The sequence below is a fragment of the Moschus berezovskii genome, chromosome 6, assembly GCF_049115385.1.
Source record: "Moschus berezovskii isolate FMDL1 chromosome 6, NW_MosBer_1.0, whole genome shotgun sequence".
Classification (NCBI taxonomy): Eukaryota; Metazoa; Chordata; class Mammalia; order Artiodactyla; family Moschidae; genus Moschus; species Moschus berezovskii.
Genome location: NC_142465.1, coordinates 88674786 through 88692012, shown reverse-complemented (window position 1 = coordinate 88692012; position 17227 = coordinate 88674786). Strand labels below are relative to the sequence as shown.

General features: G+C 38.8%; 1 protein-coding gene across 3 annotated transcripts in view; it reads left to right on the top strand.

Annotated features, from left to right (window-relative positions):
- The window catches only part of RASSF8 (Ras association domain family member 8), a 140546-nt gene extending 127471 nt beyond the window's left edge, over window positions 1-13075 (top strand). For all 3 annotated transcript variants that reach the window (XM_055395930.2, XM_055395929.2, XM_055395928.2), the window contains 3 exons: window positions 4708-5597; window positions 8206-8350; window positions 8986-13075. In XM_055395930.2, coding sequence (XP_055251905.1) covers window positions 4708-5597; window positions 8206-8350; window positions 8986-9107 — 1157 coding nt within the window. In that variant the 3' untranslated portion in view covers window positions 9108-13075. The remainder of the gene's footprint in view (window positions 1-4707; window positions 5598-8205; window positions 8351-8985) is intronic.
- Window positions 13076-17227: the final 4152 nt, after the last annotated feature.

The following is a 17227-nucleotide window of genomic DNA, read 5'->3' as shown; positions in this document are numbered from 1 at the left end:
CCAGCACAAAGCCTAGCATATAGGGGACATCAGTCAGTTCAGTTCAGTTCAGTCGCTCAGTCGTGTCCGACTCTCCGCGACCCCATGAATCACAGCACGCCAGGCCTCCCTATCCATCACCAACTCCCGGAGTTCACTCAAACTCATGTCCACAGAGTCGGTGATGCCATCCAGCCATCTCATTCTCTGTCGTCCCCTTCTCCTCCCGCCCCCAACCTTTCCCAGCATCAGAGTCTTTTCCAGTGAATCAACTCGTCGCATAAGGTGGCCAAAGTATTGCAGTTTCAGCTTTAGCATCAGTCCCTCCAATGAACATCCAGGATTGATCTCCTCTAGAATGGACTGGCTGGATCTCCTTGCAGTATAAGGGACTCTCAAGAGTCTTCTCCAGCACCACAGTTCAAAAGCATTGATTCTTCGGCGATCAGCCTTCTTCACAGTCCAACTCTCACATCCATACATGACCACGGGAAAAATCATTGCCTTGACTAGACGGACCTTGGTTGGCAAAGTAATGTCTCTGCTCTTTAATATACTATCAAGGTTGGTCATAACTTTCCTTCCAAGGAGCAAGCATCTTTTAATTTCATGGCTGCAATCAGCATCTGCAGTGATTTTGGAGCCCAAAAAAATATGAAATCAATAAATGTTCATTATTTTTAATGGTAGTAAATTTGTAATAAAACCCTAAGTATGTCCTAAATTAATATTGCAGTAATTCTGTGATTATGTGATAGTCTCATCAACACACTGGGAAGATATACTGTGAATGATTTAACAATGTGTTGAATGCACAGCTAGCTGACAGGTTATACTGTGTCACTGTCATCATAAGAAATACTCTATGGTAAGTTATCTTAATAGCTACGTGCAGGACCCATAGAAAATGACTGACAAATTTCCAGAATACTTGTATATCACCAGGAAATTTATATATATATGTATATGTATATAATCCGCCTTCCAGTACAGGAGACTCAGGTTTGATTCCTGGGTCAGGAAGATCCTCCTGAGAAGCAACGCACTCCAGTTTTCTTGCCTGGGAAATCCCATGGGGTTGCCATTCCCTTTTCCAGAGGATCTTCCTAACCCAGGTCTCTGGCATTGCAGGCAGAGTCTGTACCACCTGCGCCACCAGGGAAGAGAGAGAGAGAGAGTGTATGTGTGTGTGTGTGTTTATATATATGATACACTATACATTCTTTTACAGAGCAATGTTTATTGTAAGAATTCTAAGCTGTTACAGAATGAATTAATTAGGTTCACTAATTAATTCCAAAATGTTTATAATTCAAGGGGCAAAGTATTGTCAGAAAAACTTAGTCGGATAGGATAGCTTTTTCACTACAGATAAAGAATAAGTCAGACGTTAACTGAAATTACTTATAATATGTCCAGAAACAGGAGGATATGTTAGCACTAAATTTATAAGAAATCAGTACTAGGTTTCTGTCATGTTCTTTTGAAGAACATACATTATTCATCTTTGGAGTAAGGAGAATTTGATACTGGAGAAAAAAGTCAAATGTCAGTTAAAACTAAAATTTCTGCAGAGCATTCATAATCAGGGTGTTTAATTGAATATATTCTCTTGGCCTGACATTATTTCTGATAAATGTCTGTTCAGTGTATATTTGTTGAATAAATAGCAAGATGTGACACTTTTAAATGATGATTTTACTTTTTGTCTCTAAGGAGAAATTTCCTAAAACTGTTTCTAAAACAATAGTTGCCACTCTTTTTAAATGGTTGAAATAAGGGCATAATGCTTCTGGATGACTCATTTGAATATTTGAGTATATATTTGGGTATATATTTCTAAAACTTCATATTACTTCATAGTCATGTATTCCACTTTAAATTAGGTGAAAGTCATCTGTTACCTCCTTTTAATGATGTCACTCATACGGTGAGATTCCACTAATGCACTAAAAAATCTCTTTGTGATTTTCCTCATTGTATGAAGTTAATGATTCTTAGGATTATACTCAATTGCTTCAACTCTTCTACAGTGTAGCCAGTATTTTATTTATCATTACAGATTATGGCATTCAGACCCAGGTAGCCAAAAGCTTTAAACTACAAATGCCACAGATAGATAGATATTCCTTTTTATTTGTCTTAGGCTACATTGAGATAGTATATAAGGTGGAACTAAATGTATCCATTTAATAAACTGCACTAAAAGGAGTTCTGCAGGAAGAATTGGAATCTAAATGAAGTATTCAGATTCTGTAAGACCTTGCCAAGTATAGGTATTAAAAACAATGATTATGGGATTTAACTCTTACATAAACTATCTAAAACCCAATTTCCTTAATAAAATCAAAGTATTAATTCATTTACCTCTTAAAAGTTTTTTTTATGTTGCTGGATGTATTTTTTTTTTTTTTTTTGCCTAATTGCACTAAATATGCATTATTTAACAGAAAGGAAAAGCTGGCAGTAAAAGCAATTCTAAATAAGCTACCAAGGCATTCTCATGGAGTAGCAGTACCATTAAGCATTGGAAGAATCAACTTTACATATAATTATGACTCGGTTACAGGCCTTAAAATTTTTAATTTCATTCATCCAGTGTAATTATTCAGTTTTCTTTTTAAAGACACTTCATGGCCTGGTAGGATTAGAGGACATTCTACTGGACTTGTCTAACCCTTCACATAAACTGGTGAGGACACGGGGTCTAGGTGGCAGGAGAGAGATCCTAAAAGTTGCTGACAGACACCAGAGCCAGGAACACAAAATGCTGTGATCTTTGAAGCAGTGTATACATGTGGAACGAGTTTAACCTTGAAGATTGATCATGTGGTTTTTCTGCGGGTAATTACAGACATTTTTAACCTGAAAATCTTAAGAACATTTTTATTCCAGAAAGTCAAATCCAGGGTGCTAAGACATTTCAGTCTCCTTGTTTGCCCGGGTATTTCGATAATAGTAACAACTAATGGCTCTAGTGATAAAGAATCCGCCTGCCAATGCAGGAGGCACAAGAGATGTGGGTTCGATCCCTGGGTTGGGAAGGTCCCCTGGAGTAGGAAATGCAACCTGCTCCAGTATTCTTGCCTGGAAAATCCCATGGATAGAGGAAGCTGGCGGGCTACAGCCCATGGGGTCGCAAAGAGTCGTACACAACTGAGTGACTAGCACACTGACTCTCAGAACCTGTGAGTTGCTACTGCCCTCCCTATTGTAGAAGTGAAGGAATGCTGCTCATCCATTCAGTAATTTACCCAAAATTAAAACTCCAGTCTGTTTGCTTTCAAATCTTCCAGGTTTTCAGCTGCATCCAAAATTCAGGTTTCCTTAAAGAAGATCATACACATATACTTAGAGCAATGTCATTTTTCAGCTTTTGAATTGCATATGTGGATGTTCATATGTACATATCCAGATTTCCATTTATTGGACCAGTAGTTGAGGAAATACTGCTACTTGTCCAGAAGTTCATGAAATTAAAAAAGACACAGAAAATAAATCTGTAGCTGTATATGCCAGTATTATAATTGCTAGTTGGCAGGGTGAGGTTTTTTTGGTAGTAATATTAACTATTAAATGGATACTTTGTAAAACTGAGATATCATTGATATATAGGGGCTTCCCTGGTGGCTCAGGGAGACCTGGGTTTGATCCCTGTGTTGGGAAGATTCCCCTGGAGAAGGGAATGGCTAACCACTCCAGTAGTCTGGCCTGGAGAATTCCATGGACAGAGGAGCCTGGCAGGCTACAGTTCATGGAGTCGTAAAGAGTCAGACACGACTGTGCAACTTTCACTTTCATTGATATATAACATTAGTTTCAGATGTCTAATGGACACTTTTCACAAATTAATATCCGTCTGACCCACACGTCTTAAATGGAAATATTTAGGAAGTGTATTCAAACTAATGACATAAAGTCTTCTGAATCTTTATCTTCCACAGTTACTGTTATATTCAGTATATTTTAATGTAAATATACTTTTATTCTATTTTTGTTCTTTAATAATGTCATTTTTGCCTTGTTAAATTTTTTTTAAAGACTCTTTGAAGTTATTATTTATCGAAAGTGAACAGGACTTCTCTTCAGGTCCAACTTTTTATATGAAATTGTTTTGAAGGATTGTTTTCATTGAGGTAATTTTTTTTTTATTTGCCACAGGTTTACAGGAAGGTGGGGGCAGAGGAAAGGCCTGTCCAGTGCCTGTTAGCTGAGTAGCAGGCCCTCCATTGGCGCCATGTCTCCCTTCAGGAGGAGAAACAGGGACTCCAAGCTTCCCAAGTCCTGATGTGCAGGGAAATCAGCGGGATTCACCAAGTAGACGTTTGCTCGAGTTCTGAAGTCCTGCCTTGTTCCTGGAACCAGGTCCTGGCTTCCAGCAGGACTCTCTAGTGACCTCCTTAGTTTCAGCAGGGTCTTGCCCCAAACGAGGTCTGGGCAATCCGACGTTTGACAGGAAGATAGGTTAAGATTCTAATTGAGGTTTAAAGTATAAAGATGATTTTCTAAATCAAGTCTGAAGGGTATATGCAATTCACATCCCATATTTTATGTGTTACATATCTTAAGGAGTTCAGTATCTTTGAGTGAAAGTTTTAAAGGCATCACAGACTGGAATGTGATGCTTATTGAGAAGACACAATTATCCAATAGGTCCTCTGTTTGGAGGCATTATTTTAGCTATTACATATCTCATCTTGAAAATTTATTTTTGTCTTTTTTATCTAGGTCGAACTGGAAGGTACACTCTTATAGAAAAATGGAGAGATACTGAAAGGCACTTAGCACCTCATGAAAATCCTATCATATCCTTAAACAAATGGGGGCAGTATGCTAGTGATGTCCAGCTGATCTTACGTCGCACAGGGCCATCTCTCAGTGAGCGACCCACGTCGGATAGTGTGGCTCGAATTCCTGAAAGAACTTTGTACAGGCAGAGTTTGCCCCCCTTAGCTAAACTGAGGCCTCAGATTGACAAAACAATCAAAAGGAGAGAACCTAAAAGGAAATCATTAACATTTACAGGAGGTGCCAAAGGATTAATGGACATTTTTGGAAAAGGTAAAGAAACTGAATTTAAGCAAAAGGTGCTGAATAACTGCAAAACAACAGCAGATGAGTTGAAGAAGCTGATCCGTTTGCAGACAGAGAAGCTCCAATCCATTGAGAAAGAGCTAGAATCAAATGAAATAGAAATACGATTTTGGGAGCAAAAATATAATTCTAACCTTGAAGAGGAAATTGTCCGCCTGGAGCAAAAGATCAAAAGAAATGATGTAGAAATTGAAGAGGAAGAGTTTTGGGAAAATGAATTACAGATTGAACAGGAAAATGAAAAACAGCTGAAAGATCAACTTCAAGAAATAAGACAGAAAATAACAGAATGTGAAAGCAAGTTAAAGGACTATTTGGCTCAAATTCAGACTATGGAAAGTGGTCTTGAAGCAGAAAAATTGCAACGGGAAGTCCAAGAGGCACAAGTAAATGAAGAAGAGGTTAAAGGCAAGATCGGTAAGGTCAGAGGGGAAATTGACATTCAAGGCCAGCAGAGTCTAAGGCTGGAAAATGGTATTAAAGCTGTGGAAAGATCTCTTGGCCAAGCCACCAAACGATTACAGGTAAGAACATTTTTATAAAAAGAATTTTTTGTTTAATCTGTTTAAAAGAATATCTTACGGCATCTTCTTTAATGATTGTTCATTTTCCCTTAGATTTAGAGTTAGAAACCTACCTTGGTTTATAAGTTTCTTAGAATTTCTGTGACTTATGACAATGCTAAGATAGGAGACTAAGACAAAGATGAGAGCTGGAGCCACAGGTCCTTTTCCATGAAAGCAGCTTTCTTAACTGTGGTAGTGGCAGCACTGGGTAATTGGAAACAGGAGATGAGAACCTCAGAGCAGGTGTGGATACTAATGATAAGGTAGTGAATCTGACCTCCTCCTTTTAACGGTAGGTAAACCAAAGCTGAAAGAGATCACTGAGAAGTGGTTCACAAAGGTTGTGTGGCTACTGTCTGCATATCTAATCGCCTCTCCTTTGTTGCTAACCACATCTTCTCTCCTCTCCAGAGGGGCAGGTTCCTCCCTGACTTTTTCCCATCTCTAAACTACATACAGGAACATTTATATTTCACGCTCAGACCGTGATCACTCAGCTTATATTTCTTGGATACCCATTCTTGGAAAGACAGTGTGGTAGTAAATGTTATGGGAGTTGCAAAGAGGTATCAGTTTCTAACAGCTGAAATGAGAAGGAGACACAGTTGATTATAAAATGGTTACTTAACATTTTTTTTAAGATTTTTTTTTTGCATGTGGACCATTTTTAAAGTCCTTATCGAGTTTGTTACAGTATTGCTTCTGTTTTATTTATGTATTTATTTTTAGTGTTTTGGTCACAAGGCATACCAGGGACAGAAATCACACTTAACCACTGCAGCGCCAGGGAAGTCCCTGGCTACTTAGGGTTAAACTGAAGTTAAATAATATTCAATAAAGCTGTTTAAAAATATTAAATAAAGTTAAATTTCTGTTTTAGTCATATTTGGCCACTTTTCAAGTGCTCAGTAGCACATATGTTCAGGGGCTCAGGTATTGGACAGTGCTGGTTTAGAAGCTCTGTAATCATGGATCCGAGAGTGAACCATGAGGCTTCAGGGCACAATGGTTAGAAATTCAGACTGTGTGTAGTAACAGCATCTCCAAATAGCGCCCGTCACATTGGAGTTTGAGAAGAGAAGTTTTAGAGGAGGAACAGTTCCACAAGCAGAGAAAAATGAGGTTTCAGGAAGAACTGATAGGATTTCCTGTCCCTGCCACTCATTATGGTAAGAGGTAAAACTACCACCAAAATTTGGAAAATCAGGCATTTTTCAGTAATAGAAAGTTGTTAACCTGTGATTGGTCAGTATTGTACTGTTCTGTTCAGTTGCTCAGCCGTGTTCGACTCTTTCGCAACCCCATGGGCTGCAGCACGCCAGGCTTCCCTGTCCTTCACCATCTCCCAAAGTTTGCTCAAACTCACGTCCATTGAGTCGGTGATGCCATCCAACCTTCTCATCTTCTGTCAACCCTTTATTTAGACACTTAAGGATACATTTGGAAATGATATTGCCTTGATATTACACACTAATTTATGAAAATTGTTATTAGTAAACCCCACTTCCTGTGAAAAGTATCTGATAATCAAATTACTCAGATATCTCCAAGTACCCCCTACACTCAAAGTAGCAAAAAACAACCACTCCTTTCTCTTTTCTCTTCCCTACCCTTGGTCCTTCAGACACACCCAGCTTAGATGAGGCCCTGCTGCTTTTTCTTACAGTGCCCTGAGAGAGAAAGAGAAGAAAGTGCATTTGAATAGCAGAATGCCTCTCCTTGCTTTTGGAGCTTTCTGGCCATCCAAACTTGGTCTCCTTACTTTAGAGCTCTTCAGTTCACAGACCTGCTTGTCAAGTATTTAAAAACCCCATAGAGGGAATCTTGCTTTCCTCGTGCTCTAACATAAATATCAGTAAAGCATTTCATGAAAACTTAAAAACAGTTTAAAAAAAAAAAAGGAGCCCGAATCTCATGAACCAAATGACTATTAATTTTTCTGTATATTATGAAGTAGATGGGCTTCCCTGGGGGCTCAGTCGGTAAAGAGCCTGCCTGCAATGCAGGAGACCCAGGTTCAAGACCTGGGTCAGGAATATCCCCTGGAGAAGGAAATGGTAACCCACTCTGGTATTCTCGCCTGGAGAATTCCATGGACAGAGGAGCCTGATGGGCTACAGACCATGGGGTCACAAAGAGTCGAACACAACTGATTGACTAACACTTATCATGAAGTAGATAATGGGGAAGTATAGTTATGAAGAGCTTAGCAAGATTGCTGTAAACACCAGAATAGATAGAATCCAGTGTTTTATTCATGAAAGTCTGTAGACATAGATTTATTTCATCAGGTACATAGTGTACTCTTAGCAGAGGAAGGCATGACATTTAAAAGCACGAACTGAAGAAGCTGTTGTCTTTTATTTGCCTATTTTTTGGCCCGTGCCACAGAGTGAGCTTGACCTCCTCAGCCCAGTATGTCAATATAAACTGGGTTTGTTACAAGCACTCTTGTGAAAGTGAGCATCCCACGTTTAACCCCGTAGCAGGTGGACAGTGACCAGGATGTCTGTAGCTGGCCAATGGTGAATCCTCAAATTTTAGAAAAAATTTAACTTCCGTCTAGGACAAAGAACAAGAATTGGAGCAGTTGACCAAAGAGCTGCGGCAAGTCAACCTCCAGCAGTTTATCCAGCAGACAGGGACGAAAGTCACCGTTCTGCCAGCAGAACCCATTGAAGTGGAGGCCTTGCATGCAGACATAGAAAGGGGTAAGATTTGAGAAATCGTTTTTTAAAATCTTCATTTTCACTGTTAACTTTGAATAAACTGCTTATGTTTGGTTGCAACATTCTCCTACTACTCAAAGCTGATTCTTGGGTCACTTAAAGAAATTTTTTCTGGGAAGAATCAATAATATGTACGTTATTTATTTACTTAGATGGGTAGATATCCTATCATTAATTTTAAACTGTTTCCTTGCAAACTTCTCCTGAAATATGTGGGAGTCATGGTTTGTTAAATTGAGTGGTAACTTCTCTCTGTTCCTAAGGCCCCTTTTTCCTCTCCTAAAAGTCTTTGTTATTAATTTGTGCTGGTATTTAAAAGACAGTTCTAAATCTGCCTATGCATATGATATGAACAACCCAGAAAGAGAGGCACAGTGCTCACCTTTTTTAAAAGATCATGAACTCCTCAGATGACTGGAAACTGTTATCAACTGAGAGGGTCAAGCAGACTCAGCCTGTCCACTCAGCCTGTCCTCTCACCCAGAATCTATGGGGGCGCAGTCATTACTTTGTATCACTTGGTTCTTGAGAACAGGGAAAGTTCTAATTTCTCATATTGGTGAGTACTCCAGGTCACTGGTGCAAACATCAAACGACTTTCTCTGTTTCTTGTTTAGAGGCACCATTCCAGTCCGGGTCTCTGAAGCGGCCTGGCTCCTCTCGGCAGCTCCCCAGTAACCTGCGTATTCTACAGAATCCTATCTCATCCGGTTTTAATCCTGAAGGCATATATGTATAACATTACCTGTCTTCAGGGTAGAGATCCAGTAAAGGTACCAAGGACAGTGAAGATTCCTTCTTTGATTTTGTGCCAATGATGAACAGAGGATCTATTTCACAAGCCACCGTATCTTTTGTCTGTTCTAAGTTGCATACCACTTGGAGCCATACCCTGTGCACTGATGCTAAAGAACAAAGAAACTGTGTTTTCACACATCCACAGTGTTGACGTTTTTGTCCAGCAGCTGTAATGCCAAGCCTTCATTTTTATGTGTAGCATTTTGAGAGCATTAGGAAAGTATTATACAGTGTGCATACGTAAATAAAACCGTGACTTAAGAGTGAAGAGAAATATGTGACTGACTTAGTTTATTTATTCCATGTAATCAATTAATGAGTGAATGTTGTTTTAATATTTTTTATTAATACTTATCCTGTGACGGAATTACATTACATATCGTGTGATAATGACTTCGTGTGCATGTCGCCAGACTCCACGCATTGCTGATTTACAGCTCCACGAGTGTCATAGCGATGCTCTGCCATTGTGAACCCATCCTAGCCACTGCTTAATTAGGTGAGAGAATTCAGGTTTTCTTTTTAATCTGAAGCTTAATCTTTCCTATATAGTATTTCCAGCATAGGAATGACCACATACAAAAATGGAAATATCTTCATGAAGTAAATTTTATATATATGTTTAAAATGTTTGCAGTGCTTCAGACACTGTTAAATAAAAATATACTTGTTGAATATCTATCCAAACAGGCATGGGGTTTCCCATAACATTATGTGTTTTGTTTCTGCCCTGCTTTTTATTTTAGTCTCATGGATCCTCAGAGTTGCCATAATAGACAAATTAGAGATGTCTGAGGATATTTTCAGGAAGGTTGCTTTAAGTGATATATTTTTTAAAATAACCCACTTTGCTTAACCCACTTTTAAAGCACCCTGGATAAGTTATTGCTTGCACATAATTTACTGTGTACATTATAAACAGTTGCAATTTCTCCAGTCATGTAAACAGAAAGTAGATTGGAGTTAGGTACTTTTTACTAAGGAAATAAAGTTAAATTCAATGTTTGTTTTCATTAATTTTCAGTTCGACTTTTACAGGACATGAAGCTCCCTTTGTGCATATATTTTCTTATTTATAAAACCAAAAATGAGTCAACTCCCCTCCCATGAGTACTGACCTAACTGAGATGCACCAGATTGTCTGGATGGATGTGGTCAGATACCTAGCCATTTTTACATTTCCTCTGATCAGAATTTGGTACAATATAATTTAGACTTTATTCTAAAATTTAAAATAGTTTTTAATTCTGAGGAAAATATATTGTCTGTATTACTGACATGCAGCAGAATAAAAATGGGTTAGTATATTAATGCCATGGTAACAATAAAAAGATGTAAGTTATACGCTATGCATGAGGGCAACTTTGGATGTTTTAAACATATTTGACTTATTTTTGGTTTAATGAATGCTACGAATGCTGCTATATTTAGGTTTCCAATGAAATTTTTAAGAATGGCTATGACAATATATAGAAGCTTCTAGAGAACTGAAAGTAATAATGCATAGTTGCCTTTTCTAGTCCAGCTAAATGGCAGACCTCAACTAAAGATATTTTCTTTGGGTTCTTAGAATTACCAAGTATAATTCTATAATTGCCATTATACTGTTTTGCAAAAAAACTTGATAAATCAATGATTCTTACTTAATAACCACAACCTATACACATTTGCTCTCAGTTTGTAATAGTTATTTCATATCTATATATATTTTAAAATTAGAATAAAAAAATCAAAATAACTTGTAGATTTTCTGATAATGGTTTATGTACGCCCGATATATGCCTTATTTTTACAAGGTTCCATTCTATACTGGGTCATTTTGTTATTGTTCAGAGAATTGAGATCTTATTCACAAAGAAAAACAATTTTTATGAATTGATTACATTCTATTTAAATCAAAACGTGAAACTGAAGACTTCGCAATTTTTCATCGCAAAGATGCCTGGGCATACCATGAAAAACACAAAGTCAGGTTCCAACTCAATTGTTGTCAGTTATCAGCATTAACCTAATAACTTGAAAGAAAGGCTGGCCGGATCCTGACAGTTCATCTGAATTTTCCAGCTGCCAAATAATCTTCACAGACCTAATTACAGATAGAAATACTATTTCCTAGATAAGAAGATTATATAAATGTGAATTTGATTAATACAACAAGCAACTGCACTTTTTAATCAATTATATAACTTCTGGAAGTACATCTCTAAGAAATCTTTTCTAAGTCTTTTTTTAAAATAGAGGAAAGAAAACTCATCTCCCTAGAACATCTTAAAAATATCTTAGTCTATTTCTGATCATTTTTATCTATTGTAAATACAATGAGTTAGATTAAGTACCACATCTTTGGATATATTTCAGAGAGGGGAAGTGGGCACTGGTATGCAAAAACACTAAATAGAAAATTTTGCATCTGGGGGAATATTCAGTTTCTGAATACTAAATTAGATTATAAGTTTTTTTAATTATTATTACAGTGAAAGTTGTTTTATTGTGATTTTCTACAGGTATTAAATACATAAGAAGATTTTTTTTTTTCCTTACCAAGGGATAATTTGAAATAGTATTAGTATATGTGATCCTTTGGAGTGTTTGTCGTCCTCAGAGAATGATCTGTAGTGGGTTGCTTCAGTCCTTTTTTTTTCCTGATGAAATATTTTGGTTAGCTTTTTTTTTTTTTCCTGATGCATGGGGAATTTATATGTGAGATTTCGGTTGGTGTTAATATGAGTTACCCAGTTAATTAATTCCCTCAGCCATCACTCAGCTAGTCATCAATTTCTGTAGTTCAAATTAACTGTAGATGAGAGCTAAAACAAGACTACAGTAAAAACACAGAACTTACGGTGTGAAATGTGAATATTAACAGTGTTTAAGAAGAACAAAAAAGCACTCGCTTCCAGAACATAAATACATTTTGTACCTGCACTAAGGGAATATTTTCTTTGTGAATAAGAGCAAAGTGGCCTTTCAAGAAAAGAAACTTCATTTAAACCCACTTCTGTGAACACCTTTCCAAGTTAGAGCTAGAATAACAGATTGAGGAAATAACATGGAAAAGGCAAAAGAAACTCTTGGCTTCCGGTGTGCGAAGGGCATCAGCAGACGGACGGTTCCCTGCGTACGCTGCCTTTGAAAAATCGGGCCTTAATTTGTATGCAAGCAACAGTGCTGTGTTCACATCCCTCTTCTACCTGAAGTTGTCTTTATTAGTCTGTATTGTATTAAAGTTTAGCTCGTTAAGTCTTACTTTTATGTCAGTTTTTGTGAGTTTTTTTTTAAGTTGCATGTTTATGCTATTTGCTACAGTGTTTTTCAGTTTGGGTTGAAGGCCATCAGCTGTATGGAGAAGACAAAACAATCACTATTTATTCAGTATTGCTGCTTTACATTTCCAGAATAAGCTTTCGATGCCAGGACAGTGACTGCTTGAAAGCTGCAGGAGCTCTATTCCAGTGCATTTTATATATTTTTAGAAACCAAATAAATGCAGATAACTATTTAGTATACTGATTATATTAAACCAGCAGAAATATAAAGGCAATAAAGTATATACATATATATATGGGGGGAGGGGAAAGGTTAAAAAAATAGGTTTACAGCCAGACACAGTGATAAGCCCTAAATGTATTTCTCAATCTGTCTTTCTTTATTGACCCGAAGAGGATTTGAGTTGCTGCAGCTTTAAACAGAAAATTGCCATGTTCGCCTACTATGAACCCATAAGTATGCTTTTAGTACTGCTTTGCTTATGTACAAGTAAAATACCTGTAATCTGTATCATATGTAATTATTTCTTTTCTTTTGACTGTCATTTCAAAATGTATATTTTCTGATTGTTATCATGAGCTGTAAAACAAAGGATCAATATCTGATATTCTCCCAAATAATAAATTTTCAGGATTCACTGGGGCATTACAATTGCTGGCTTGTTTCTTTAATATTTTAAAATATAATTTTATTTCCTTTAAAAAAAAAATGCCCAAGAGAAAAGGTCTGCCTAACAGTGACACAGAATTACATTTTTCTAAAAGTAATGTTAATTATTATAGGTAAGGCATTACCTGTTGCTGCCAAGACAGCTGCTTCATCTAAATGAAACTGAACTAAACTAATATGCCTCGCTTTTATTTCAAAAGTAAAAGAAAAATTATTTATTGCTGTAGCTCTGTGTTCCCAAATCTCTTTAAAACCACCAGTGAAAGGAAGAGAAAGAACAATTCAGGACTTCCCACCTGGCCTGCCGGGCACAATAGGAGGTGTGTGCCACCAACCCGGAACTTTACGTAACTCATAAGTAGTTCACAGAACCCTTGAATTTAGTCCTTCCAGATACCGAGGTACTTTCCCGTATTCCATGATAAAGCTGCGTAATCAGTTATACAATATCAGCTTCTACATTTTAATGACCTTTTTTTTTTTTTTACTGCACTGCTTGGCATGGGGGGTCTTAGGTTACCCATGCGTCCTACTCAGTTGTGTCTGATCTGTGCATGCATGTGTACTCAGTCTTGTCCGACTCTTGGTTTAGCACAGAGCCTTAACCACTGGACTGCCAGGAAAGTCCCTAATCACTTATTAATGTGAAAGTAATACCTGTGTGTGTGTGCTCAGTCATGTTCAACTCTTTGTGGACCCGTGGACTGTAGGTCACCAGGTTCCTCTGTCCATAGGATTCTCCAGGCAAGAATACTGGAGTGGGTGGGCATTTCCTCCTCCAGAGATCTTCCTGACCCCGGGATCCAACCTGCATTTGTTGCATCCCCTGCATTGGCAGGCAGATTCTTACTAGTGCCACCTGGGAAGTAATATGGAAGCATATACATGATGTTTATATTTTTTATAAGTAAAAGTTAGATCTTGATCATGAAATTATACATATGAATAATAGTATGTTATAAAAGCAAAGAGAAATGAGAAATAGTAACTCAAAGTGTAAATTATTCTATGTCTTAGTTTGGAGGGCTTTTAGAATTTTAATTTCCATCCTGTCTTCCTTACCTGCTGTCCACTCCACGTGTTTGTCCTGCCTCCCTAAGGAAGGACCAGCAGAGTTCAATAAAACAGACATAAACATGCTGGGCACATGCATGCTTTCTGCAGACATTCAGAGAGCCTCTGCTGTTGGCCAGACACTGGACTGAAGTTAATATCTGTTTTGCACCTCAAGGAGGTTTATAGTCTAATGACCACCACTAAAGGAGGGCTTCACCCCAACCCAGGTTGTTGGCAAGCCCCAGAGGGCAAGATATAAACTGGAGAGGGCCGCCTGCACAGACTAGAAGATAGAACGATGAAAAGGCTGGGAAGGCTAAGAGAGAAGGTAGGAATCCATCCTGAAGGGCCTGGGTTGCCCTGGAAGTTTAGACTTTATCCTTAGGGCCACAGAGGAGTCTTCAGCATGGAAATGAAGTGATTGTATTAGCATATTAGATCTTTCTGACTGGCATCATGGAGAATGCCAGAAAGGTCAAGACTAGAGGCAAGAAGGACCACTTATGAGCTCTGCAGGTGTCCGGGACACTGAACTAAGAATAAGAAGGCAGTAACAAGTTTTATTGAGCACCTACTGTGCATCAAGAAAAGAGAACCAAACAGATCATGAACATCTGAAGTAGACAATAGCAAAGGATATGATGTTTAAATAGTCCCGTCCCGTTCCCGTTCCCGTTCAGTCGCTCAGTCGTATCCGACTCTTTGCGACCCCGTGGACTGTAGCCTACCAGGCTTCTCCGTCCATGGGATTCTCCAGGCAAGAATACTGGAGTGGGTTACCATTTCCTTCTCCAGGGGATCTTCCCGACCCAGGGATCGAACCCGGGTTTCCCGCACTGGAGGCAGACGCTTTAACCTCTGAGCCACCAGGGAGTGGAGGAGGGAAAAAGGAATCCAAGAAACCCCAGGTGTTTGACAGCTGTTCGCATCCTTAAATGAAAGGGTGGAAATGGTATTGTGGGTCTCAATGATGAGTAGTCCAGGTACTGTGTTTTGTTTGCTGACGGGAAAAGCTTGGGACAGGAGGAAGGGAAGGGAGAGAATAAAGACACAGAGAATATGTATTTGAGAGATGGGCCTTCAGTGAGCCCCCTCCCAGTACATATCCCCTGCAGTCTTTCCTGTGAAACTGATGAAGTTTGGGGGGAAAGCTGCTTGCAGCACCAAATTTGACCATCCCAGTCTCTTCCTCTGGTATGGTGAAGTCCTGTTTTCCCATATTTATACTTCACTTGTATTCTACATTCACTACTTTCATTCATCTGCCATGAGTACATGCCCAAGATGACAGAAAGGTCTGACTGGTCTAGAATGAAAAGAAGCGAAGAGAAGATGGTCAATACAGACTCACCTCTGTTTATGCCAAGTCAATATTTACAAGTTTCTTGCAACCGCTGGTGAAAAGTAAGTGAATTGGGTTGGGATTTTTTGGTTGTTTAGTCGCCATGTCGTGTCCAGCTCTTGGCAACCCCAGGGATTGCAGGGCACCAGCCTTCCCTGTCCCTTCACCATTTCCCGGAGTTTGCTCACTCATGTCCATTGAATCAGCAATGCCGTCCAACCATCTCATCCTCTGCCTCCCTCTTCTGCCTTCAGTCTTTCCTAGCATCAGCGTGTTTCCCAGTCAATCAGTTCTTTGCATCAGGTGGCCAAAGTATTGGAGCTTCCGCATCAGTCCTTCCAAAGACTATTCAGGGTTGATTGCCTTTAGGATTGACTGGTTTGATCTCTGCTGTCCAAGGGACACTCAAGAGTCTTCTCCAGCACCACAGTTCAAAAGCATCATTTTTTTGGTGCTCTGCCTTCTTTATGGTCCAGCTCTAACATCTGTACATGGCTACTGGAAAGACCATAGCCTTGACTAGATGGACCTTTTTCGGGAGAGTGATGTCTGCTTTCTAACACACTGTCTAGGTTTGTCATAGCTTTCCTGCCAAGAAGCAATCGTCTTCTAATTTCATGGCTGCAGTCACCATCCACACTGATTTTAGAGCCCAAGGAGAAGAAATCTGTCACCGCTTCCACCTTTTCCCCTTCTATTTGGCATGAAGTGATGGGACTGGATGCCAGATCTTAATTCTTTTAATACTGAGTTTTAAGCTGGCTTTTTCATTCTCCTTCACCCTCATCAAGAGGCTCTTTAGTTCCTCTTTGCTTTCTGTCGTTAGAGTGGCATCATCCACATATCTGAGGTGGTTGATATTTCTCCCGGAAATCTTGATTCCAGTTTGTAGTTCATCCAGCTCAGCATTTTGCATAATGTCCTCTGTGTATAGGTTAAATATACAGGTTGACTGACAATAAACAGCCTTATCATACTCCTTTCTCAATCCTGAACCAGTCTGTTTTTCCACACAGGGTTCTAACTGTTGCTTCTTGACCCACATACAAGTTTCTCAGGAGACAGGTAAGATGGTCTGTTATTCCCACATCTTTAAGAGTTTTCCATAGTTTGTTTTGATCCACACAGTCAAAGGCTTTAGCATAGTCAGTGAAACAGAGGTAAATGTTTTTCTGGTAATTCTCTTGCTTTCTCTATGATCCAGTGGATGTTGGCAATTAGATCTCTGGATCCCCTGCCTTTTCTAAACCCAGCTTGAAGACCTGGAAGTTCTTGATTCACATAATGCTGAAGCCTAGCTTGGAGGATTTTGAATAAAACCTTACTATAAGAGATCTCTAGTCTAACCTTGCATGGGAGATGAGTGCAATTGTCTGGTGTTTCAAGCATTCTTTAACACTACCCTTCTTGGGAACTGGGATGAGGACTGACCTTTTCAATACTGTGGCCACAGCTGGGTTTTCCAAATTTGCTGACATATTGAGTGCAGCACTTTAATATCATCATCTTTTAGGGTTTGAAATAGCTCTGCTGGAATTCCATCACTTCCACTAGCTTTATTGACCGGAATGCTTCCTAATGCTCACTTGACTTCACACTCCCAAACGTCTGGCTCTCAGTGAGAGACTACACCACTATGGTTATCCGGGTCATTTTTTTTACTAGTTCTTCTGTATATTCTTGCTATCTCTTCTTGATCTCTTCTATTAGATCTTTACCATCTCTGT